The following is a 27,827-nucleotide window of genomic DNA, read 5'->3' as shown; positions in this document are numbered from 1 at the left end:
GAGGAGTATTCCCATTTCAACCCTACTGTAGCAAAAGCAGAAGCTAGTGTTTAAGTACTTAAACAGTATGTAGTCTTCATTTATCAGCTCCTGCATGATTACAGTGTCTTCTCTGACTCCTTTACCACAGATAGCTCACTTGAATGTGCAACCTCATCATCATTCCTCCACCAACATGTGTTTACATGCTGCAGTGTGTTACCCACACAGAAGTACTGAATGTCAACAATTTAGGAAGTTGCTCTCTTGGAGTTGGACATCTATAGTGTTTAGTTAGAGGATTAGTTTATCTTAATTTTATGACCTTTTTGTATAAAGCGAGTTATCCGTTATAGGTCACTTGTGTTAAACTTGAGAAACACTTTAAAATATTACAGATTCCACGAAACAACTTTTTTTTTTTTTTTAGATGTTGAGCTTTTGTGCAACAGTAGTGCAGTGTTGTGTGTCTGGGCGTGGGGCGGGCATTGTTGTCCTATTATTAGAGCAAGCCGGGTTGACCAGCAGCTGCGTGGGGAAGGAAGTAGGCTCAGAACAGCCGGAGAAGAGGGATTACTGGGAACACTGAGCGGGAATTATGCACTGACTTCTGGAATGGCATTCCTAAGGTGGCCGACTCAGTGGCGAGGAAGACAAGTGAACCAGAACAGCAGACGAGGATCAGTGTGAATCATTAGAGGAGAAAGACGTAGGAGAGGCTGGAGGTCAACAGTGATCTGGACTAATACATTCTGTTGTACGGATAGATAAGATAATTGATGATTTATGGACAAGGATTTGTTTAAGGCTGTGATTCATGAGTTTTTTATTATCAATGAATGATGTTTCGGTTATTTTTTTAAACAACTAATGAATATTTCAACGACGATATGTGAGAAAATAGTGAAAAATAATGTTTGTTTTGTTTGACAGACAGCCCAAAACTCAAAGATGTTCAGTTTACTATTGAAAAACAGCAAATCTTTTCATTTGAGAAGCTGAAATCAGTGAATTTTTTGCACTTTTGCTCGATAAAAGACTGATTCGGTGATGTAGAGATTATCAAAACAGTGGTATCAGCTAATCAGCTTTATGTTTCAACACTATATTTTTCACACCTCACTAGAAATTGCAATATTTTACCACAGGCCACAGTGTGAGTACAATGAATAGCAACGTCAATAAAGGTTGATAACAAAAAATACAACTTAATATAATCTGTCATTGAGTCAGCTCATTCACTCTTTGTTACATCTTTATCTTCGGTGGCTCAGGCGGTGTAGCTGACCTAAGTGTTCTCAGGCAGTGAAAATGGAAGCGGTTCCTTATAGATAGTGATTGCTTGGTGATCAACTGCTGTGATAAAACTGTAGCCACACTGGCTAAAGAGATAATGGCATCCCGGTATTACTCGCATATCTCTGTTATCTCTACCTGTCCTTCCCCTGTAACTCTCTAGTGTGTATTCTAGTGAAATACTCTTGTTCAATGCTATTAGATAAACACAGTAACAAGAGCTCTTATTTTGTCTTACCTGGACTGTTTTTGCATTTCATTTTTTCAACAGTTTACTTTTATACGTGACCCCTGGTAAGATTTTTAACATCGATCTGTATTTTATCTGTCTGTCACTCTCTTCATCCCTGCAGTTATGTAGCACAGTGTTGAATACGGGCTGTGATGTGCTTAATGAAGAGTGACCTTTCTGGTGAAAGACAGCCAACAGAGCCATTGTGAAACTGTCTCCTAAAAAAAAAAAAAACCAGAACGGCGCTACTGAGGAAAGATTAACATCGCTTGTCTTGAATGTACTTGTTTTGATGTTTTGCAACGATTGTGAAATCAAAAAAAAAAGTGTTGGTAGAGACTATTGTTGATTCGAAGTCGACACAAGAAGGTGATCAATAGAAAAGCATACTGGACTTTCAACATGAAGAAACTGACAAGTGCACTTAGTTGTGATACGACAGGCTCGTCTGTATTGTAACATCAAATCGTCGTGGCTCACGTACAAACACTTTCCTGTAGCTCACAGAGTTTTTGCAGAACAGGACCTGCCCTCGTTTACTCAACTCTCTTTTCAGCTTTCCTTCACCCCTCCCTCCACCCCTCCACTCCTCTCTATGTAATTTGTTCGAGTCATAAATCACGGACAACTGAAGGGATTTTGATATATGTTTCACAGTAATATACAAGGGGTGGTTTCTTTGTGTATGTGGATTCTGGCCATGAATGTGTGAGATAATGTTTAGTTCGTGTCTGTTTCTTTCAAGAGTGCATGTGTGGGCTTGTGGGTGCAGCCGTAACCTTTGTGTCAACACTAGTACTTATTGTTCGTTAAGATTAGGGCTGCAACTAACGATTATTTTTCATTATCGATTAATTTGTTGGTTAGTTTCTCAATTCATTGTTCAGTTGTTTGTTCCATAAAATGTCAGAAAATAGTGAAAGATGTTGATCATTGTTTCCAAGAGCCCAAGGTGACATCATCAAAAGCCCAAATATATTCAGTTTACTGTCATAGAAGACGAAAGAAACCAGACAATATTCACATTTTTAAAGATGGAATCAGAATTTCTTAAGAAATTACTCATTATTATTCATTATCATTATTCATCTTTTTTGTAGCAACAGAGTGCTGGGAATCTGAATTTAGGGCCACACAAATCTAGGCTTTGTGTAGCTAAATTCCTTTTTTTGCCCCTTCCTAACCAACTAATTACCCCTACTGCTCACGGCTATACACTCACATACAGAGATGTACAATTAAGATTAAGGTCTTAATTATAAATCTTGCTGTGAATAAATTGAATTACCATGTATAGTATGTAAATTCTTTATTACATTTATTTTGATTTTAAAGGGGATGTATATGCATGTTTTCAGGTGTATATTTATAATCTGGGGCTCCACTGGATCATCTTTACATGATTTGCGGTTCAAAAGACTCCTGATTTATCTTTTACTGGCTCTTTATGCAGCCCCTCAGTTCAGCCTCTGTCTGAAACAAGCTGTTTAAGCTCCTGTCTCTTTAAGGCTCCCCTCCTGATGAGCCTAACCTGGTTGGTTAGCTTCCCCAAGAGACTAGCGGCAGTTCTGGAGGATATGTAAACTTCTCAAATACATCTGTACATGTTTGAGACAACTTGAACAGCCAATGGAGCAATAACCTTAGTACCAAAGACTATGGAGCAGCCATTTGTGGGCGTGTGCAAACAATCTGACATCATCACGAGGAGGAAGTAGAGGTAACACCGCAAACAAAGTGTTCAGAGAAGGCTGAAGCCCTGGTTTTTGACTTACAGGGAGCATTTTTACATACGTTCACCTCAAGTTATAAGTCTGTGAACAAGTTTAACATAGACATCCAACATCATAGCACTACAAAAATAACAGAAAATCACAAAAAGCAATGACATATCCCCTTTCAAAAGTTAGCAAGTTAAAAAAGTAAAGACTAATGAACACATCTTCATCCGTCAAAACATCTTGAAAACAAATGACTTGATTAGTGTGAAATTTGCTCTGCACATTTGGCCCGGTGCAATCAATTAGTCAGACACTCGGTTTTTACATGTCTGCTGACCTTGCACGCCTCTCATAATGAGATAATAACATAATAATATGTTGATGAATTGTCTCTTGTGATGAATCCAGCTGGAGTCCATATGTAGTCGTTCATAAACGAAATGATGCGGCCTCTTTTAGCAGATGTGGCCCTAAACAATGAATTTAACCCTGACTGAGCTTTTTGACATGCACGCCCTCCATTGAGGCTGCCAGTTAAACGGATGTATGGGCTCACTGTGTGTCTGGTTGTATTCATGTAGGCTTAGAATTTGACAAGGCACATTGCAGTGTCAGCATGTATGCTGTGTGCCACCATGATGCATACAGATGGAGTTACAGTACAGTTTAGGTGCTTCGATATTCTCAATATATTTATGGTGGTATTGAAGACTTAATGGTCCGTAAAAATCGGTATCTGCAAAAGGAGCAAACTGTCGACTGTCTGTCTGTGAAAACTGAGACTTTTTGGAGTTTGTCTGTTGACATTTAACAATCTGGTCCCGCTTCATAGGATCTTTGTTTGACATACTCTATCCAAATTAATTTTGTTTGAATGTAGACCTTCCAGCTGTGAACCAGTGAGCGTTCTCATATCCCAGCACAATCACCGCAGCCACTTTCATTAATGTCCCAGGAGTTGTTCCATTATTCACCGTCTATGCAGCAGCTCTTACAATGACGTCATCACTACAGTCTGGCTCTCTCTCTCTGCTGGTTAGCTTAAACAGAGTCTCAATTCAATCTCACAAATTAAATCTGTCCTGAGCAACAGTAAAGAAATTATACAAATTCTGTTTTCGGCGGAGGTCCGTCGTCAAGGTTTGTAGAGAAAGAGTATAGAAATGGAAAGTTGACATAATGAATGGATGGGACATGAAGGTACATTTAAAATGTAAAATAATGCCACCAGAGTAATGATACGGTATGGTAATGTGGGGAATTTAAATAAAATGATGTGTGAAGAAGTACTAAGGCAATGACTCATAACCACTGTGTGGTTTGTACAGTCAGACAGAGGTACTACAGTAGCTATTGCTATGCCAAAGTTGTTGAAAAGACAATTCTGAGATGTAAATGTCTCACAAGAAGTTAATGTTCTGTGAGATTATGTACATTTATTTGCATATTTGATATCAGTGTAGTTATGCTGCGTATATGTAAAAGCAGTGACATTTCCTGTATGTATAGTCTTATTTGATAAAGCCTTGTTGTGTTGATTCACATGAAGCTGGACCACCCATCGAGTTTTCAATGAGCCAAGAGATAAGAAAGCAAACATTTCAGGTCTCTCGTCTGTGAGTTTTCACAAGTGGTTCAGTGTCTAATTTACTTGTTTTGTATGCACTTTTTTTTTTTTTTTTGGTATGCGACATATGATGATTATACCGCATGTCTCTTGAGTTTATAGGATAAGGATTATATCAGGTGTTAGTGTGTGTGTATTTGTGTTATCCTTCACACGTCATCTTGTTTTTTTTTACTGCAAAGCTATGAACATGTCAGTACAGAGTGTCACAAGGGCAGCAAGTGTGTTAGGGAGTAAGACATTACTTTATAACATATGATAGTAATGTAATCACTTTTTTCAGTAACAAGTAGTGGAAGGGATTACAATTTGAAGTTCAGTAATTAGATTACAGTTATAATCCCAGTAATGCTCCGTCGCTTAATACACTTGGAGGGGGGGGGCTTGCTCGCTGACTTATCGGGATTAAGGGAGGGTTGATATCAGTATGGTCTCTGGAGGAGGAGAAAGTTGTCTTTTTTCACATGTTGTGTTTTCTCAGCTGGCTTTATAATGTTACCCACGGGTACACTTACGCTCAGGAGTCACTTGACGCTTGTTTAGTTCAGAACCGGAGGGCGTGTGACTTGTGCAGCGAGAGGTCGAGACTCCTCTAGCGCCGTGTGAAGTGACTGAGGCTACGCTAACGCTAGATTTTGGATGGTCGGTAAATCCTTCCAAATCCTGCCTGCTTGTTAAACCACAAACGTCTCATTTTCTAATTTCTACATGTGTTAAATACAAAAGATGCAACATGTGGATGTTAAGGGTTTTTTAAAGGCAAATTTTGACAGAGCTGATGGCTGAATAGTGAAAGTAAAGTAACAAGTAATATCAGTAATTGATTAGGGCTGATAACTTCAAATACTCTACAATGGCAAACTATTGAATCTTTACTGTTGGGTTTGTTGCTGTTTTATATTATATTATATTTATATTTCTCCATCCTCTTTCCAAATCTGCCTTGACAATGATGTACAGATGAACAGGCTTTCATCACAGAGGGCCACACAGACTGGTAAATAATAAAATCTGTGGAGACAAAAGCCCATCACTGAACCAGGCCTCTGGCTGTCAAAACAAAATGAAACCGGAGCGCAGGAAAAAAAAAAAAGCACACGTCTTTCTACTGTACTCCCTGAGAATATGCAGGGTTTTTGGAGACATAGCTTACAGATGTGCTGTAAGGTGCTGAGCCCTGAAAAATCCAACATGGATAATGTATTTTTTTGAAAGAAAAAAAGCTTTTCAACTACAGCATTACAGTTCTGCCGCTGTTAAAGCTGTACCTTTGACTGCTCTCTAACTTATGAGGCACCGCAGATGACAAGCTCCTTGAACTTGAGATGAAAGTCTCGCTAACTCGTCTCGTGTCACGGATCTTTCAAAGATGCCACAGAATGACTATCAGACTCGTGCGGCGAGGAGGGTGACGCTGAAAGGATCCGAGGGCGTAGCGTTTTCAGAGAGCAACGACGCGTTAAATCAGTGAAAGCAAACAAAAAGTGTTGCGCTCCGATGTATGCTCTACATAAACATTTGGGAGACAGTTGGAGACAAACTTAGCAGAAAACTCCCTCGTGATCTTCTGCCCCTTTTTTTTTTCTTTTATCACATGAACTCACATTCACACATAAAAAAAAAAAGCAAAACGGCCACCTGTTCATCGACATTTAAGACTTTTAACTACATAATTCACACACCAAATCTTTTTTTTCATAGGCATAGGGTTACGAAGATTTCATTGTTTCTATGGTAACCAGCAAAGGGATCAGTAGATGTTCCACAGAGTCGCTATTCAAACCGAACAAAAAAACACACTCTTCCTCCTGAGAGAGACTGATTAATATACCAAATGACACATAACAGATTAAATTTCATAAGTTTATTTCCTGTAAATAGAAGTAAATTATCTTATTTCCTTGACAACAAGGGGGATTTTTTTTTTTTTTTTATGCATGAGAGAGGGCGTCCCGATAGCAACTGCGAGATATGTTCGTGACACTTTTCGAACACACCTTTCATGACGGATTACTGCACTCACCGTCCGAGGGGAGAGAGCTCTTTGTTTATCAGTTCTCTTTCTCAGTTTATCTTACAGTCTTCTCTCAGTTTATCATATACACACAGGCACCGTGGGAGTGAGAGGAATCACGTCGATGATGTAAGTAGGTGGCCTGACGTGCTGAGACAAAACAGAAAACAGGAAACGGGGGGGGGGGGGGGAAAGAACTCCACTCCCAAAGGTTCCCCTCTCCCTCCGACGTACATCACTTCCTGTCACATAACTCTCCCCCCACCTCCCTCCTCGACCTCCAGTGCATACATACTCACACACAAACTTCCCACAGCTATTTTAATGACTGATCATACAGCAATTTGTGTTTAAGTTTGTCAGCAAATATGCTGTTGTAACATATAGTTAAAGAGGAGATTAGCTGAGGTTATAATAGCCTGATTCTAGTTGCTTGTCAGTGTTTTTGTACAACCAACTTGTGAAGACTGCACTGTCCTAGATAGTTGTACTCCTCCTGTGCCCTGCCCTCGATCTCTCTGAATAGCTACACACATACAGGCACACACACACACAAACCAAAGCACTATCTTTTGTCATCGAGGCTGTACCACTTTGAGAAAAAGGTGCAGTCCCTGAATGGAGTGAATGAATGCATTAAAATACAGAATCTCTGTGTATTCCTCCCTCTGGCTTCACTACCAGGGCACAGACATTCACACGTTCACACAAACACACCTGCAATGGGTCTGAGCATGTGTCGGGTGGGGTGGGTGGGGAGAGGTTGTGTGATTAATGTTTATACCTTGGGATGTGGACGTTCAGTTCAGGCCACGTTCAGTTACAAATAGAGTTCATTTTAAGTTGTGATGTTTCTCTTTGCTTCATGCATGTCTTTGTCCGTCTGTCTATGTGTGCAGACATGTTAGCAGATTTCCACGGGGGGCTAAGTAAGCTACCTACAGCGTGCTAACTGCGATCAGAACGATCGTTGCCAACTCTGTCTCCTCATAAAAGAGAATTGGAAAAGTCTTGTTCAGCTTGATCAGTTGTTAAAGCTTTAATGTTTTCTCAAAACTTGCAATAAGCACCTGTTTGTCTTTCCAGTTGACTTGCGTCTCTTAGAAGCCTGCTGTTTAAACTGTTTATCTGACAGATATAAAGGAGTCGTGCTGTTTTCTGAACTAGTCTTTCAGAATGATGCAAAGCACGCGCCTAAAAATAGAGCGAGACCAACTTTTATGGTGCAAGGAATTAATTATCCTTCTTGACAGCCAAGAGTGACTACTAAGTATTCACTTCCTGCTTCTAATTCACAGTAAATCCTTCCTGTAGTTCAGGGGATGTCATAAGTGTTCTTGCCAAAACCATTTTGTTTGCTTTATTGGTAGATGAATCTAGTGCATACTACTGATTTAGACCTTCTCTATACACTAAGTCAGATGGCACATATTGTAAAATATTATTGAAATGTAAGCAAAAACATCTTCTTGGAAGTGTTTTATTTCGATGCAGCTGCAGGCTCGCATTTAAGATTTTGCTTAACATTCCAAGGAGGGAAGTCACTTAAAAAAAAAAGCATGCCAAATTGGATTCAGTTTTTTTTATCCGTTTGAGCAGTAAAAACAGGAATAGCATTACAAAATATTGAAAAGAAAACATCGGGGAGCTTTTAACGAAAAAAAAGCATTGCGAACTCGTATTCTGCAGGAACCACAAAACAGCCAAAAACCGAACATACTGTTAGTTTTTAATTAGCGTCTTTCTGGTACACTCTGACCCTGCAGGTCAGCCCAGAAAAATTCTGGCTGTGAATTTAAATTGAGCAGAGATCAAAAGGATATGCATGTAAGGCTGTGGGGTACAATATATATTTTTTTTTTAACACAACTGGATAATTCTTACGGTTGCTCCATCCTGGTCTGTGCTGTAGGGGTATGGAGTTGTTGTAAACAAACGCAAAGAAATATATATTAAAACGGAGAGTGAGGTTAACACCTTCGTTTCTGGGGGATCACAAACCTTGCAGGAGGAGATACGGGTTTGCAGATATGTGAGTTGAAGCAGCTGAAGGTTGAGATGATGCAGATATGTATCATCAATATGACAGACTTAGATATTCATAGAAATAATCATCCTGTAGTTCTTATGATTAAAGAGTTAGATGAAAAGCAGAATTGAATTACATATATTTATGACTGAGTTGTAAACAGTGTGTATAATCCATTCATTCATTTATTAAGTCATTGTCATAATATGGCACAACATGTCTATCTGTTTGACTTTGTGTGAAAGGATCACCTCTGTACGAGCCTAGTAATAGTAACCTTCACAGTGCACTGACTTACCGTAGCCACTACAATCAGAGAGATGGAAGCCGGTGCTGGTGCGCCAGGCCGTGCACAAGCAGGTGAGAGCTAAATTAACAGTCAACACATCACACATATAAAAGGCCGGCGGTTGACGGATGGACGTTTTTTTTATAGTAGCGTTAACTGCCAGCTCCGCTATCGCCTGTATCGCTGCCAAAACCTCAGGAACCCCCTCCTTAGTCTGACTCTGCGGACCACTTAAATTTCACATGGCCATTTTAACAAATTATGCCTATTGTTCATATTGACAATGGAGCCTCTGTGGCTGAACGGGACGTGGCGACCCTTATGTGGGCTGTGACTGAATTCCATGAATTCCAACATAAAGAACACGGAGTATTACAGAATAAAACAGGCAACAAGATCAGATATTATCTTTACTTAAATGAGATGTGTAGGTATTTAAAGATAATCCGCTCTAATACCGCTAATCCACTTAATGCCACCTCAAGATATCAACACAGACATGCACTGTATATATAAGCACATGTTGTTGTTGTTTTTTTTGTTACAGTAGAGTTATGTGCAGTCTTTAAATGTGAACGAGCAGGGGGAAAAGAAAAGAAAGTGAAGACAAAAAAACGGTGATTCTTCCTTACATGTACAAAAGAGAAGGGAACGTTATAAAGGGCAGCAATAAAAGGCTGAGGAATGAACTAAGAGGAGGATAATTGAAGCACTACAGTCCCACTTCTGTAATGACATGTTTCGTTACCTATAAAACCAGCTTCCTGGCTCTCGCCGTCCTCTAATTTTTTTTTTTTTTTTTTTTTTGAGTGTATCTTTACAGCCTGTCCTGTGAGACTATTACAGATGTCTCACATGAAAGACTTCGGCTTTATTACGGGGACAATATTTCAACACCTCGAATAAACTCATAATTTATTTACAGCCGAGCAAAATTCCAGAAAACAAGGAGAAAAATCAATAAAACTCCTTTTAGGTAAACAGAGCTCGCAGTGACACCAGGTTTATCTGTACAGCATGTTCAAAATACAGCGCGGATTACGTTACTTCAAGAGAACAGATGTGAGTTTTGTTTTATTTCTATTCCAGAGAATTATAACAACAGATTGTTCATGTGGTTTTGGCATATTGGTAAGTTTCTAATCTGCCTCCTAAAACAATACAACGCTGATTTATGCATTTTTATTCTTTCATTCCTCTCCCATAGTGACCCGGGATTTAAAAGGGGGGAGCCGCCATGTAGATTAAATAAAAATAAACTAAGCAAAAGAACTAAGAGGAGATGGACAGTGAAAACCTGTGAAGGGGCTTACACTGTATTACGTGAGTGTCTGTGCATAGGCTCCAACCCTCCAGAGGGATCAATGAAGCTTCAATCTGTCTGTCTTAGGTGAGGATGAGTATGCAGATCTGAGTTTGGGTGTATTTTTTTTACAAAGTGTCCAGCAGTCTTTGTGTGTGTGTGTGTGTGTGTGTGTGTGTGTTGTTTTGCCGGTCCCTGTGTTGTGTTCGCGAGCCATGTGGTTATTTGTTTGATCCATAGAGGATTGATTGGAACAGATTTCCCTGTGTAAGCATTCGCTTAAATGTCAACAACAGAATGTGGGCTATTCACACTGTAATCCTGACATTGTCTCTTTGATGTGTGGATCGTATGGCCTCATTGTGTGTGTGTGTGCGTGTGTGTACCGTGTCGTCGAGAGCGTGAGAGGGACAGTAGTAAAAGTAACAGGTAGAATCGGTGTTGAAATAAACAATTTTAATAATCAAGTTATTTATCAAGCAGAAATAACAAACATTTTCAGGGCTCAGCTGCTCAAACAGAAGGATTCAGTGCTTTTCTCTGTTTTAATATGATTGCAAATGAATGTTTTTTGACAAAAGAGGATTTTCACAATTGTCTTACACAAAAAAAAAACTTTTATCCAAATAATTGTTAGCTGCAGCCCTTGTTAGAATGTTTCAAATAGTTTTGAGATTGATTTTCACATTGTTGCATCTATCTCTACACGTCACTATAATAATGTGTTAAATTTATTCTGTAAAATAAAGTATAATTAGACCGAAACTGCAATAGAACTGAACGACGAGACAGATTTTGAGAGTCTGAGTCATGTAAAGGCCGTCTTCTGCTCGTTGCATCGACACAAGCGTTTGTCCAAATGTCGGAGGCAGGTGTTGTCTCTATTGTTCGGCGCCGTGTTATATACGTAATGTGAGCCGGTAAGATCAGCTCATAGGATTGCCTCTGTGGTGTGAGCTTCACTATTGTGTTTTGTGGCTCAACGGGGCCCCATAAGATATGAAGCCCACCAGTGGAGGAGGGAGATAAGAAAATAGGTGCACAGCCGGCGGAGAGACCTCTGGCTAAGCTTGAATCCACACAGCCGGGCTGCCAAATTAAGCAGCTATGAGGTAGCAGTTGGAGGTAGAGGTGTTAGAAATTTAGGATATTTTCAAATGTAACTTTCTCATTATTAGTCCATATTCTCATGCTGTTATTTTTCTTCTCTGCATTCTTAACAGAACAGTTTTAATAGCTGTTCTGTTTGATTATTGTTGTTGTTCATCTGCTACTTACATGATGCAATGTTGGCTGTGCAGCGAGAAGATCTGCTGGACATGTTCTGTGTTGAGGACTTAGTTCTCATCTTTTTGCATTTCATTACAGTTTTTTTTTTATTGTATTTATTTATCGGGACAGTGTACAATTTTTAACATTAAAGATGCACTGCACCAGAGTTAGCTCAAAGCTAATTTACATCCGCAGTCCTCCACAATCAAAACAGCACAACAACAAACAGTACAAACCAAAAAACAATACAGAACACACCAGACAAAATACAAAGCTACACACAGCAGCACATCACATACACCCACAATGTCAATTAGTGTAAACTTGTCTTGTGTAATTTAAACCTGTCAAATTAAAAGCAAGACTACCTGCGCTAATGAGAAGACCATAGATAGAGTTTAGACTCACACTCCTGTTTTTATGGAAAAAACCATATCAGACACACGTTATTGTTCCAGGCAGAGTATCTTTGTACGTCTTAATACATGTCTGCAGAGGAGCTTTAAAAAGCTTTATTTTGATAGAGAAAAAAGGAGAGAGTGAGTAAGAGAGAAAGATAGATGGATAAGAGTGAGTTATGCTTATGTATTTACAGGTCAACTGCAGAGATGGATGACTGCATGAATGTTAGCAGTTAGGATTTTGGACATTTTTAACATGAGCATTTCAAAGTTAATGCTTTTATCAATCATGGTTGGTAGAGTTCTGCCTGTTTCCATGTTACATTAACAGAACATTATCTCGTCTACATTGACATAGCTTTTTAAGTATGTACAGTGTCAATTTCCACAAGTGCAGGGAAGGGTGGCAGAAGTAGATGTCATTGTGATTCAAATGTAATTAACATACTTTAAGTTCATTTCAGAGTTATCAAACATACAGCTTAGTGGCTCTTCCTGCGTCACTATAACCACTAATTCTCCAAAATCACTTGTTTTTCTATGATAATATGAAGCTGTTTACTATTATACTTAGCCGGCCACAAGCAGCGGACATGTGGAGCGTGTGTGTGTGTGTGTGTGTGCGTGTACAGAATCGGTATTTAAATCCCAACTAGCTTGTGACCGAGCATGATGGCGCATGAACATGTTTGACTTTCCGCGGTTGTCTCAAGTGGTCGCTTCATTAGCGAGATCTCTCTCATCTCTTCCTCCGCTCCCTCGCTCCTTATTTGTGCTCTTTATTCCTTTAATCATGACGAAAAAAAAAAAGAGTTCATCCCCTCTCCTCCTCCTCCTCCTCCTCGTCCTCCATCTCGCCTATCTGTCTCCGGCAAACAGTGTCACACAGACTCCTCTGTTCTCTTTCTATCTCTAGTCTTGTATAATGAGTTCTGCTTGGGACGGGACATTCTGCAATTTGGCCTTTACTCCGGGGCTTAGAGGGAGTAGGAGGCTTGAATAAGAGGAGGAAGAAAAGGCAGCATGGATAGATGGTACCAGTCTATCACTATAGCAGCAGGAGTACTAGTCAGCATGGTCAGACTTTGAAGAATTTATTTTGTGTCTGTAAACTTTAACGATCTGTCATCTGTCAATGACAATGTTCTCAAAGTTCTATGGCGTACGTTGAAGTTTTACAAATCAGATTTGACTTTGATCACATAATTCAGTTGGTGGATGATTCTCAAGGGACAAAAATGGATATTGCACAAGGAAGTGAGGCATCTTGGCATCCGTAATTCCCCTGTCTCTGCTTAGCAGTTTTGTAAAACTTTCCTTTTATTTTTGGGGAAATATGAGGTTGTTTTTATTCCCGAATATCTGTGCATTCATCGGACGTCAGTTCCGATAGCCAGAGATTTCACACAGGCTTTGATTTTTCTTATGGGCATCCCTTTAATCCACTCAAATGCTCCACTTTCCTTGTGATGAAAACTTTGGCTGAAGAACAGACGGTCTTTTATCTATCATTAGAGATGGCTCGCTGCTTTCTCTGTCCACCTCTTTATCCCTTTTCTGCCAAATTTTTGTGGATTCATGCAGATAAGGATTTGAATGGGGCATCACTATTAAGATATTGTGCAGCCAGCATGAACATGTAGCACAATAACATATCTGCTATACAACCATGTCATTACCTCTATTTGTTTTCTAACTTTGTTACTGTACAGCTGTATAACCACAGTCCAACCACAACAATAAAAGTGAATCAGATTGAAGACTCAGCTTCATTGCAGCTGTGGTCATTTTAATTTCATAAGATATTTTAGGTTTTTATTGTGCTGTAATACAACGTGTTTTGGTAAATACTGGTCCTGTGGTATAATGACTCAGTCGTGGAAGTTAAACAAACTGTGTGCTGCCATGAGTTGCACGTTTCCATGTTTTCCAGAAGGGGTCAGTATTGATACAGTTTTGATAAACCATTGAGCTCACTGTGAGTCTACCCAGTATAGATATAAATGATGTAAATGTAGATGTCTGTTCCACAAAATTACAGTTTGTTCAACTGTTATAACAACATTAAGTAAAAAAAGACAAATTGCCAAGCAAGGGAGTTATATTTCTTGCATTGTCTATTCTATTTAACTGATGACATAACACAAATTTCACCTACCCATTGCTAGTATTGTGGGAAATTGCATGTGTTTTCCTTATAAATACTAGAATAATGACTATTCTTACACTGTCTATTCCACTATATCACCATGCACCACATAGTTAACCTTTATCAGAAAGAGATACAGAAAAAAACTCTGTTCTCTGTGTAACATCTACGAGACTTTGTTGCTGTTTACACCAAAGCAGCCGTGACTTTATTATATGTAATAAAGTTAAGTCGCCTCTTAGAGGGTAAACTACGATCTGCCCAAGGAGATTCAAGCAGCAGTAGCTATCAATTCGGCTTATCCGCCGCTCGTAATCCATACTAATACGTTTTGTCATTTCCAGACACCGGTTTTGCCCAGACGACCAGTCCTTGAGTCTTTATGGTTTATTATCACATGCAGGGTCTGGTCTGTTATTTTAGAGCAGTCCCCCCGTGACTCCCTCTGAGGCTCTAATGGCTGGCTATATTTCAGATGCAATAGCCTATATGGTATGTGTGTGTGTGAGGCCCACCGTCTACGCTGAGACAACAGAGTGAGCTGTGTTAAGAATTGATACATCTGTCTTTTTGTTTGCTCTGAAAGCGGAATTAGTTCCATTTTCTCCTCAGCTGGATACCTAACTTGCATTTCTAAGCAATGCTTCGGAGCTTTAACAGGTTCACTGACTTTTTTTTTGGTTTTGGGACATTTTCTTTCTCAGTAATTTATATCTGCAACTCTCAGAAGGCTTTTTACTGTGATGTCTCAGTAAATGCTCTTAGATCTTGGCTCTTATAAATATATTTAAATGTATAAATGATGTTGAGAGCTACCGGTGTTGTGAATGAAACTAGAGCAAAACTGATGATGTCAGGTAACCCTGAGAACATGTGAATTATGCCTATATAAGCACGGTAGTTTAAAATGTTAATTGTTCTAAAACTACCATTTCAAAACTTATAATACCTCGGGTTCCTGAGGCGTACAGATAGTTACACACATTCTACTTTTTCTAGCTCTTGCTGTTAAAGTAATTTGCCAGGTTACAGAAATGTGCCCTCAACTTCAGTGTAATAAAACCTGCAAAGGAAGTATTGCTTTTTCAATACCAGTCTTGTCTAACTTGGCATTTTTCTTTTTTTCTTTTTCCTGTTTGCTGCCATGTCGGCTCTGACCCTTCTCTCTCCACTGGTCTCCTTAACAGGTAAGACATTTATTTCTTCTATCTGCTTCTGTCTGTCTCTGTGTGGTTCCAGATCTGGTGGGTGGTTACTTTTACATCTCCTGTCTTCAGGGTTTCTTTTTTGCTCTCAAAAAGGCAGGCAGACATATTCTACCCTCCAGATTTTTGTTGTGTTTGAGTAACATGCAATCATTAAACCCTACGTGCTGCAATACACCATAATGTCGGGCCTTTGTGGTTGAGTCCTGGGTGTTTTGGTCATATAGATAAGCAGGGAATTCACCTGCAAACTCCGCATTCAGCACACTTAATGGACTGTGCTGATCACTTCAGTCAGCTAAATGCATTCATCTTGATAAATGTATGTTCAAGTCATTAGTGTGTTTATATCTGCCTGCAAAGACATTGTTGTTTCCAAACCTTTTCCACTCTGTATGCTGACTGACTGGAAAAAATGTGCTATTAAATAGCTAATGGAATGCTAGGTTTTTAAGTAATGCCATCAATGTGCAAAGCAACTTGCAAATCGTCTTTATCACTATTACACCTCATTCAAGCATTTAAGTAGAAGGTTCTCTCTACACACACACACACCATGTTAGCCTTAACCAGTTGTATTGTTGTATGCTAACAGCAGTCATGTACTGTAGGGGTATTAGCGAAAAGGCTAAGAAGCTTTAACATTCTATTGTTAGCGTCCTCGCGTGTCTTACAGGAGTCTCTCGAGGGACCACTACAACTTGAAAGGCGAAGGTCACATGACTGACAGGGGTAGTCAAGCTAGCTCTACCGTTATAAGCATTTTAATCTGCTAGCATGTTTACTGTAGGCTATCCACTACTGGCTGGCTGTGCAAGCTATTAGTATAATGTTATCTTTTGGTTAGACTACACTGCTTATCAGTTTGAAGATGTTTATTCCGTTTTTTTATTGTTACAATAGATATATTGTACTTCAGAAGGAATTGATATTCAAAGTTGTTATGTCTTACTACTACAAAAGGTTTCTTCATTATCTGATATTTTTCCAGGCAGACATTGTGAACAGAGTTGGTGGAAGTCTTTCGCTGGGTAACAGACCCACACACTAAAGAATTTGAGGGAACTTTCAGTCATAATAGAACTCAAAATCTGATGAACTTGAACATATGTTAGCATGGATTTTCATGGGTATATATTTTGCAGGGAGGCTGGCTTGTTACAAGACTGTAGTTTCTCTCATATTTGTTTTTACATTTTTGCAATGCGCATAGTGATAAGATAGCACACTGTCCGCACTGAATAGAGCTAATAGAATAAAGAAAGGCAGCAGGTTGCTTAACAAGCTTTATGTCATCGTAGTCACGTTATCCTTGTCTTCCATGTTGTTAGGTATCCTCAGGTATGTTATAGATCCAAATCTGATTTATAGATTAACGTGCAACATTTACTTGGTTGTCCTATTATTCATCTGCAGGATATTTTGCCTCTTATAACATAGTCAATATCCACTATTACAGACCAATTTTGGCAATCATTGATGATGCACTTCTATCCAGCGGCATTCACATTAAAACAAAAGCCTGTGGTTTTTCTTTACCTTTTTTTTCTTGACCTTTGATTGGCCCTCTCACATCTCACTGGTGTCTCTGTCATCGAGCCAGGGGAAGTCAGCAGCAGCACTCGCACTCTGCATGACCCCGATTCTCTGGTCTGTCTGTCTATGGTGCTCTGGTCTGTCTAACAAGAAGTCATTGTAGGTAGCTATTCCCATAGTGACTATTATGCAGGCAAGACAAATCAGCCTGCTTTGTAATTAAAAAATTGGCCTGGCCTCACACGTGTCTCTTTGTGTGTGAACAAGAACCACTGTTAGTCATATGGGTTCAACTGTATTTATGTGAAATTACAGGCTAGGTCTTAAAAAACCTAGACACACTGTGTGTATATCACTGGTTTCTCCATGAGTGTGAGAGTTACATGTTAAGAGCGTCTTCAGGATGTTTCACGAGCCCAGCGGCATCAGTGTGAAGCCTGAAGGCCTTTACGTTCCCTCTGCTGCCCGACACGAGGCTCCTGCTCACTCTGGAGTGATGTATACCTGCTAATATTCCTCCTAAATGCTCTCTGCAGGACTGAGGAAACAGTCCAAGTCTGTGTTAGAGACCTACAGACACATATGCACACTGCTGCTTTCTGTCGTTGTGAGTTTATGAGCTGAGGTAATGACAAAAAACTCCACACAGCGTGCAGCGTTATGGTCCCCCCTGCTCTCACTAGCAACAAGCAGTTAACAATTGAACAGCCACTGAAGGTAAATGAGAGTACGTGAAGGAAGGAGAGGAAGACGTTGAAACAATCAACATATAAATTCAGTTGTTTTTCGGGACTTTGGAAGATGTTGAAAACAGAGAAGTTAATTTGCACTTTATTTCCCATCATGCATATTTGTTACCATTTTTATCTGCGTTACATTCTGTGATGTCTTTGCGGTCATTGCTGTGTTATTTCTGTTCTTCCCAGAAAGCACTTGCCAATCACAGTGTGGTCAGTTCTGTGACTTTGGCCTGTCATTTTATGTTCTGTCGATATATTTCAAGTTTCGGTCTCTGTTGCTTTTGTTTCTCTATTCGACCATTGTGGCTAACAGATGCAAAATACCCAGTTCTGCTTTTATGTCTCCTAAATAAAACATTGTGGCTACTAATGGAAATTTAGTCACTAATTTGTTTTGATTTGGTAATTTGATAAAAGTAGAATTCATTGACAAAAAGCACGAGTTCCACTTGTTTTCAACCACATCTCATTAGTTATTTTGTTATCATTATATTCATCTAATGTTGTTATGTACAAATATGTACTGTCAAACAATGTCCCAGCTGTTTGCGACAGGGACAGAAATGAACCAGGGGGTTCCTGTGGGATGGCAGGACAAGGACATCGTGTGTCGCTTGATACGCTGCAGACATTTAATCACAATCTCTGATTCTGCTGAATATAAATTCCTAAAACCACCCTCCTGTTTATAAAAATATGTGACAAATTGAAACATTCAAAAGGTAGCCATTGGTTTTACTTTGCCTGTAGAGTGAATTTGTGTCACTTTGTAAGCAACAGGCCAATCAGAGGAAGTGAGTGGCGCCAGCTGACTGCCCTCTACCGAGTGTGACTTGGGTCAATGGCCACTCCACACAAAGCTCCAACACATACTCTGTCATCATATGTTATACATCTATAGAAATTCAACATCATATCATGAGAAAACTAGAAGAGTGCACTCAGTAGGGTGCAAATCTCCACCAGTTGTGTAAGTTCTCTTATATAGATGTATGCAAAGTTTTTAAAGAAGCGTTGTATATGTGTTGTGATGTATAGACTGGTGTAATGGTATTGTGACTGAGCGTCCTGGGTTTGTCTAATTGTATAAACGTAATAAGGAAACAATAAATGGGACGATGAGTCCAAACTTCTCAATTGTTTATTTAGAATATTTTGTTATTTATTTAGAACATTTTGTTATAACACACCACACAAAATGAAACCCCTCCCTACCTTCCTCTCCCCTCCCAAACAAAGAAGAGTTGAATCTCTGTCAACTGTCTCTTCTGGCTCCCTTACAGTCAAAATGGCGGCAAAGATAACAAAAACAGGGATTTATTCATCTTCTATCATGCTTAACTTTAGTGGATCATAACATATTGAGTATGAAATTCATCTGCAAAAGCTCTGATTCAAGATGAGACCAAATTTTTCTATGGATGTCAGTTTTTAAGCCACAACAAAGGCCAAAATGTGGCCTGCATCAGACTAGGTAAGCCTCAATTTTAGTCCAGCTGGTTGCTGGAAATGCCTTTTGCAATGTCCTAATGCATATTGAAAAATGGCGAGGACTGCTGAAAAGACGAAAGTCTAAGCTTTACTATAAGCTTTTAAGGAATAGTGATATAAAATTGTTTTTTCAAAGATTGTGAATAACTGCAACCACGAGAGGTCCTTGAACATACAGTCATAAATGTGCACAGAAAATATTAGGCTGATGGGTCCAGTAGTATGTGAGATTAGCTCAATAGTACACTACAATATATGTAAGTTCAATATTTAAAGGGTAGTATATGCAAATAACAATGTTTAACTTCCCTCCATGTTGCACGCACCCAGAGCTTCCTCTTTTTCCGGCAAAAGTCCAACGGTTGATGCAAAACCATCATCCAGCAGACTTCGGAGATTTGCTTTAGACTACGAACTACGTTTCCGCATTCTCTGTAGCGGTGCCTTCAAGGACAGTAAAACGTGGGTCTCCCAAAAACACTCCTTCCTACTATAATATGCTAGTGATAGGGAAAAGCAGACACTAAAATATCATACTACTAAATACTTTCAAATATCACGTTGTTGAATCAGACACAACAGTCTGGAAGAGGAAGTGCCCACCAGAGTGAAGTTGTAGCTGCAGCCTGAGTCCTCTGTGATTCCTAACAAACACTAACACAAGCAAACAACTAGCTTTACAATATAATGTAACTTATGAGGCCAAATATAGTGCTGTGGAATCAGACAAAACAGAGTATGGAGGAGGAAGTGACTGCGGGATCTGTAACAGCAGCAGCCGAGAGAGAGGCGCCTGCAGCTGGACAGGCGGCTGCACCATCGACCGGTGTCCGCTGAGGATCATAGGGGAGAAAGGAGACAGACTCTGTGCTGCAACAAACTTTGCGGTGCTTTGGTAAACCTGACTTGGTGTTCTGACAGAATATTATATATGACTGTGTTGCCTGTATCTTGCAGCGGCACCCTGTAGCACTTGATAAGTTTGCATTGATCCACATAATGTAACTGACTCCAGCAAGCCCGTTTGTGTTATGATCCTTGCACACTGGTACGATATATCCAGACTCTATGAGGAAAAACGTTTTGTACATAAAAATAAGCCTCAGTACAGAGATATAATGCTGCTGCTCACTAACTTTGTCTTTGATGCTCTGCTGACTGTGAGCACACCGTCACTAGAGTCAGTCAGTCTGATTGGATGGGGCGCACACAATGCATTCTGGTTGTTGTAGGATTCCCCCTTAAGAGCTGTATGGGGAATCAACAGCCTTTTTCCCAGTTTCCTCTGGTCATTCGGCACCAATTTCAAAAATAATTGAACATCTCTACTATATATAGTTTTAAGAAATCATCACATTCACAGTGAATTTTCCCTTTAACTGTTCAGTCACAGTTTCTTGTGAAGTCAGAATCACAGTGTGAAAATGCACTCCTATGTGCATCCATGCAAATGTGCACAACTGTCATTGTGTCTTCTGGTGGACTATGGTCCAGCTCCTGGACCCTCTTATCAGAGCAGACTCTGATTGGCTGTTTGACACTCTTAACAGCCTATTTACATGTGCTTCTGATAGGCTGTCGCACCCTGCCATCCCTCTCTTGCCAAGGGAGGCAAATTAAAGTGGTTATGTTGTAAAACCTGGAATGTGACTGAAACCATGACTGGATCTGGAGTCAATAGCAGCGGGGGATGGTGACATTATTTATGAGTCAGACTTCTTCACTGAAGCGGTTGCTGTTTTGTCTTTGCGTTTCTAACGGATTAGGTCGGTCGATGGGTTGTAATCTGATACCTGTCTTGTAAACTCCATTCCATTCGAAGCCTGTATCTACACGTGTTTTCCACGCAGCTCAAACTTTTCTCCTCTTGTTCTCAACTACATAGCATACTCTCTCTTTGTTGCACACACTCACACAGACTCACAAGAGTTAGAGATAGTGCTTCTAGATGCATATAACTGTGCTACAAGGGACTCATTCACTGCTTTATGAAACAGGGGGACTGTCTTTCTGTCTATCTATAAAATTCCTTTAGTACACTCTGGAACTGGGAACAGGAACAGCTTTCCTGTCAGTCAGGATACACACTCACACAGTATTCCGGATAATGCCTCTGGGATCTCTCTGTGGGAAACTTTGAGGGGGAGTGTTTAAAGGTGGAGCAGAACTCTCTCAGCTTGCAGGACAGGACGCAAGCATTGAGCTAGAAGTGGATGTTTGATGGTTTGATCTCCTCTCACTCCGATGGGAAAGGCTCTGACAATGGACTGGATCTGACACTGACATAATCCACGAGGATTTAAGTAGCTGAGTATCTGCGAGAGGACTTTCAAGTGAAGTTTGCGATAAACAAGAGTAGCAGTCCATGACAACTTGAGTTTATCTGCGCTGATACCATATTCAAGAGGACTTTCAGTGCCGCTGAGACTTTGTGTTGTGTGGGCTTCAGACTAGGAATTAGCACCATGGCTGGGGTCTCTAGGAAGGGATCTGGGAGACCCTCATACTACTACAGATTCCTGGGCAAGTCCCGACTGCAGCGTCAGCGCAGCCGGTCCCGCAGTCGCACCAGGACGGCTGCCAGCAGGGGTAATAAATACTACTACTACTACTGCAAAAAATGTTCACCATACAGCAGTTTTAGCCTGGTAAACAAAGTAGAGTCTAGTAGCATTGTTTCTACAATGTACTGTAGCTGTAGCTGTAGATCACAGGCTAATGATAATTTTGTCTTATTCTTAATAGCAAGTGCACATTTGTTGAAGTATTTCTCTTTGCACATGTAAGCTGCAATCTGTGAAAGTAACATAACATACCACGGAGAAGAAGCGCTTCCCCAGTTCCTCTGTTTTATTGCTCATATGAGAACTTCTTTTATAGTAACATTATTTTTAGAAGCTTATGGTGTTGTTGTGACTCTGCTGTCGGGGTTGTGTTTTTGCTCATATGTGTGTGTGCGTGTTCATGAGAGACGGGAGCGAGATGACACTTTGGCGTCACACTTCACAAGGTGATGCTACTTTCAAATCACACCACCAACAGCTGACGGCTCAGTGTCAACTCACAGGGTTCCTCCCTGTTCAGGCAGTTTTTCCTATGCAGATTTTGCTTCTTAGTAACCCAGAAAAAGCTTTTAAGTCAGTTAGTTAGTGTTTTGTTGTTTTTTTTTGCACTGCATAACTACTTCTTTTTCTGTTAGTCCATGTCCTCAAGCACTCTGTTTCTTCACTTTGCTGCTTTTCTGCTTCCTCTCAGTACTGCTGTACTTACTGCTGGAGGCAGTGTTTGAACTGCAAGGTTATATTGATAAGTCTGCCCCCAGGGTTTAGCTCAAGTTACTTGAATTGAGAGAAAAAGAAGTATCTCTGAAAATCTACCGGCTATGGATTTTTTTTATTTTTTATTTTTTCCAAGCTGCTATAACTTACCAACCAATATATTAAGTAGAACTGTGTTGCATATCTGTTGCTGTGAATATGATGCAAAGTTTCTAGAGACAAATAGCTCAGTCAGGAAAACATCAGACAAACTCACTCTCTTTGAAACCCAACTTTGCTTGTATTTATCTTTCTCACGGTAGGTGAGCGTAGTTTGACAAAAGGAAGAGATAGACGAAGCCAGACACGGTCACGCGAGAAAGACAGTCAGAGAGTAGGTGCTCGGTCTGTCTTTTTTTTTTTTTTTTTCCTCTTCTCTTCTCTAGCTGATGAAAGAGGAGCTTTGAAGTCTCTCCCTCTGTATCAGTCGGTTCTCAAAAGAACACGCAAGCACACATGCATTTGGAGCTCATGTACAAAGACAAACATGCAAACACACTCTGCCTCTGCCTTGATCTTCGTGGCTAAATGCAAGATCCCCCACACAAAACTTTTACAAGCTACGCATTAATGCAGCTAACACGGGGAAGGAGACGCTGCTTCAGGAGCAACGCACGCTTTGATTTTTGTAGGAGCAGAAACTGGTAACTGTGCACCACTGTTTATCAATGCTTATGTTCCAGAGAGAATATAATAGTTGCTCTCTAGAGGGCTGAATTCATTAGATGTTCACTTGTCCTAATCTGATGACTCTAGAGGAATTATTATTGAATAGATAAGTGATTACTGAAATTGTTGCTGAACAGAATTTTAGAGTGGTTGTCTTTGGTTTCACATCATGGGCAGTATTGTTTAAGTTCCACTAATTGTGTTGCTGGTATGTGTGTACGGTTGGGCGAGATGACTTAACACATACAAACTGTGACATGAAGGTAGGCTGTTAGTACATTTTCATGCAAACAGAAAAGTTGCAGAGTCAAAACAGGAAATCAGGCAGCACATTTACATGCACTCAAGTATGCAGGTGCCAATATATCTGAATTTTACAAATAGTAAAACAGTAATAGTTGAGCTGAGAAGGTTCCTTGGTGGAGTTGGCACTTCGACCACATGACGTTATATGTTACATATTATACATACATTTATGTGAAAGGTGTTGCTTGTAGTCAGAATTATCACCCAACTACGCAGTTCCTCCCAGCTGTACGCAGTTTTACAGCATCTTTCACCTCATTGTTTTGTTTAACAGCCCGAAACGTTACTGTTCTCTTTCAAACCTCGCTGGGTATCTCACTGAAGGAGGCGCCTTCTGGCATGGCTTGTTTCCACCGCTGGCAGGCGGCTATGATATGTGTCCAGCACCAAACAGCAGACGGACAAAGTTAGCAACTAGCTAGTGAACATTTGAACATTCACCAGGTGGCCAGAAAACCAAGTCTAAATGAATACTAATGTTGCTCCATATCTGTATAAATGTGTGTATAAATAGGCATCTATTTGCAAATATATTGGCTATAACAACTTAATAAGATATTATAACACATTAGTACAGTGTTCACATCTTGTTTCTGATGCCCCTTAGTGACCAAAAATCTTTTAAGTCTGTGTCACACACATCCGCTAATGTAAAAAGCCAATCAGAAATCTGGTTTCACAAATGCATGAGCAAGCATTTTATAGTAGAAATCAGGAGTCTCTAGTCCCCCAATACTGATCAGTGAAACCAGGTTTCTCGTTTACAGGACTGATCGACTGAGTGAAATCAAGTTCCTGCGGAAAGCAGACAGTAATCAGGTCATTTAAGTTCATTTAAACACACTGCATGTTGCAAATAGAGAGGGACTACCTACTGGCTTTTGTTATTTTTAGATTTTTGGAACAATGTTTACTCTGATTATTGAGGTATTTAACAGACATTCAGGTCTGATTATGTATCTATAAGTTCCTGAAGAATTTCCAGAACATTTCCCACAATACAGTATCACAATATAGTGAATATATAACCATAGTACAATATAATAATGACATGCACCATGATAAAAGTTTTTATTCTCACTGTCCACCCCCTCAGTGTGTGTGTGTGTTTTCTCAAATTCATTAAAATGAGGTTTGTGCTGTGAAAAAAGCAACTTTTCTCCAGTGAACAGTTCTGTTTGCCTGAAGCTAGATGATGTGATACTGCAGAAATGTTTCTCACTCTTGAGGCCCGGCAGCGCAGTATATATACGAAGAGTTTTTTTTTTTTTTTTTGTTCTCAGCACAGCCACGAACAGATCTGTGAGTGTTTTATCTCGAGGAAGTTACTGTAGCCCCTTCTTGACGTATTCACCGTCACTGGGACAGGTCAGGTGGCAGTTGCATGAGCTCATGTGTTATTGTTTTCACAGTATGTGTGTGTATGCGTGTGTGTGTGTGTCGTTATCTGCCAACGGAAAATCTTATATCAGTTCAGTTTAACCTCACATCACTCTGGATCTGTTTCCCCGTCTTTTGCCGAGAGTCGGTGACATTTACATATGAAATTACCACTTATCTCAAAGAGAGAACGGCAGCGAGACGAGCAGAGAAAGAGAGAGCGGCATTGTGTGATCTGACTTGTTATGCTGGCGTGTTTTGAAGCTCTTGATGCAATCACACTCTTTGTTCTGAATTGTCCTGTGAATTGAATGCTGTAATTTTTTTGGAACAGAATTAATCATCTGTCTCTTTTTCCTTTTTTTATATATATATTTTTGACAGAGCTCTTGTATAACACATAACAGTTTTCAACTGTAAAGGAAAGCTGTCTTAGCTCTATTAAGACTTGATGGTGGGAAAAAAATTAGGTCTCTGAAAAAGTGGAAGTCAAAGTTTCTGTCTCTTATTTCCTCTCTCATGTTGACAGATTCCTTACTTTGGCTGCCATGAGATGTCATCCTGGCATCATATTGTTTTGAACACTATCAGACAGACTGCCCTTAGGTGTGTTTTTATGCAAAGTCTGGCATAAATAACTTGCCATTCCTTTTTTCTCCTTTGATCACACTTTATTCTCGCACACCCATATTTTTACATAAAAAGTGGCAACGCATCACCTAAACACCAGCTGGTAACACACATCTGTCTCATCTTTCTTCTCAGTCTTAAACCTTTTAAAGCTAAACTTTAAAGTCATTTTAACTTTCATCTAACCATAAAGTCATATTAACCCTTACTCTAAATAAAACCTACTTATATTTCTAGCAATACAATCTTAAACCTGCGATACTTCCAAGTTTATAATCCATTATCAATAAAACATTAAAGCAGCCACAGTAGGGAAAATAAGTCTTTGCATAGCTCAACATCACCTACAATCTTCCAAAGGGCTTCACAGGTCCAAATAAACAATGGTTGCCTCAGAACAACTACATAAAAACCAAAAGAAAAAACTTACAGGGGAAAAAACAAGAAGAAAAGTCTACACAGGAAGTTTGGACTCAGTAGGAGCCATAATTAGGGGAAAAAGACAATCACACAACAAAAGCTGTAGCAATAATAAAAAGTCCAACAGTAGGATTACACCAAGTCCAATTTACATATAACAAGACCAGTATCCAGGTCCAGGAAAATCTGCCTGAAGCTCCAGGAAGTGAGTCTGTTCTTTCCCCTATCCTTTAAACACACCTGTACTAACAGATGTGGGCTGCTCTGTGACGCTTCCAGTGAAAGCACCGACCGTACGCGTCACATTACGCAGCACCAGAAGCGAAGCAACGACAGCATAGAAATATCACATAACAGTAAAAAGAGTTACAGCCAGCAGCTCGCAAGACAGTGTTCGAACTACTCAATAACAACTCAATAATGCATTACCTCTGACAGTTATTGCACGTAATCGTATTCTGAGAGGGTCATTACCAAGAAACACTTCTGATCTACGACTACCGCGTCATGCTTAGTTTTTTCTGTCGAGCTGTTTATGATGTAGCCAGATTTTTTGCTGATGGGAAGTGAGGAGAGAAATCATCCCGAGTGATGGGAAACACAGGCACAACAACACAGAATGACTCAGTTTCCGATGTCAGAGTCACACTTACACCTAAACATAGGAAGTCTGGAAAAACATCTGTATTAATAATTAGCCAAAAAAAAAAAACCCAAACATCTGTGTTAATAATTTGCAAAGTGTTAATCTACTTTAAATATTAACACGATGGGAGATTCAGAGCGACGCGGTGTCAAGTTCAGACCTTAACTTCACAGACAATTTAATCACTTCCTGTTTTCTCTAAAACACATTAGCCTTTTGATCTGTTTGTGCCTGAACATCCTTTTTTTTCAGATTGGATCATGTTTTTAGTAAAACAAAGGCTTCACTAACCGAAACAGAGAACTTAATTCTTTGATCATTTTTGATTTAGGAGGAGGAGAAGACAGCTCCGTAGTTTAGATGCATTCGAGATCATAAGAGAGGAAGCAGAGACACAAGGCAGAGGGGAAAGGCAGTGAATATAGCAATCACTCTCTCCACATCATCTCAGTGTTTAACCCGGGATTACTTTTTCTGATCTTAATCCACGTTTCTGGAGTCTCTGTGTCCTCGCCTAGCCTCGTTTCCCTCAGACCGGTGAATCATCTGGAGACGGGGCCAGATGACGCAGTGCTTCGGGGCACCCGAAAGAGTCCAATAACGGGGGTGGGGGGATGAGGGGGACAGGTGCGGGCTAATCCCCCCCCTTAATCCATAGATATCCACTCAGATTACAAGGCAGAGCCAGGGAAGGGTTTTAGAGGAATAGCTGTGGAACTATAGAAGATCATTTCCATCATCGCTCACCCCCCTAAAAACAGCCTGTTAACATACAGCAGACAGTATGTGCAAGCTAGCAGAGTTATTTTTACATGTATTTACTGTATATGTACAAAAACACACAGGGACAGAATAAAATGTAACCAGCATATTCTATGAAAAAGGATGAAAACAAATTTTATTGAATGCATCCACCAATCCCTAAGCCCCAAATATTAAAAATCACACAACTAACTACAACTTAGCCAATAAAGTGTCATTCCCTAAGCACTGTGCTCATCCCCGTGCAACCTTTTTGGAGGGAAAACATGTCAAAGAGCTGTCATATGTCATTCGGTAACGTTATCAACTGACACCGAGCCCGCACATGGTGTCAGTGCTTCATATCTGCGCGTCTGCTGATCGATGTTATTGGACTTAGTTGGATCTCAGTCAGCAGTCGCAGGAATGTTGCT

The 27,827-nt window shown here is 39.9% G+C and overlaps 1 protein-coding gene across 14 annotated transcripts in view; it reads left to right on the top strand.

The window, feature by feature from the left end:
- LOC137171244 (disabled homolog 2-interacting protein-like) overlaps window positions 1-27,827 on the top strand; it is a 149,323-nt gene that overhangs the window by 27,872 nt on the left and 93,624 nt on the right. For 2 of the 14 annotated variants that reach the window (XM_067575134.1, XM_067575133.1), the window contains exon 1: window positions 21,321-21,873. The exons of the other annotated variants lie outside the window; for them this stretch is intronic. In XM_067575134.1, the coding sequence (XP_067431235.1) occupies window positions 21,750-21,873 (124 nt within the window). In that variant the 5' untranslated portion in view covers window positions 21,321-21,749. Of the gene's footprint in view, window positions 1-21,320; window positions 21,874-27,827 lie in introns of those variants that run through there. 14 annotated transcript variants of the gene reach the window in all.

This window comes from Thunnus thynnus, chromosome 19 (genome assembly GCF_963924715.1).
Source record: "Thunnus thynnus chromosome 19, fThuThy2.1, whole genome shotgun sequence".
Taxonomy (NCBI): Eukaryota; Metazoa; Chordata; class Actinopteri; order Scombriformes; family Scombridae; genus Thunnus; species Thunnus thynnus.
Note: the sequence above shows the minus strand (reverse complement) of the source record. Positions and strands in the feature narration are given on the sequence as shown.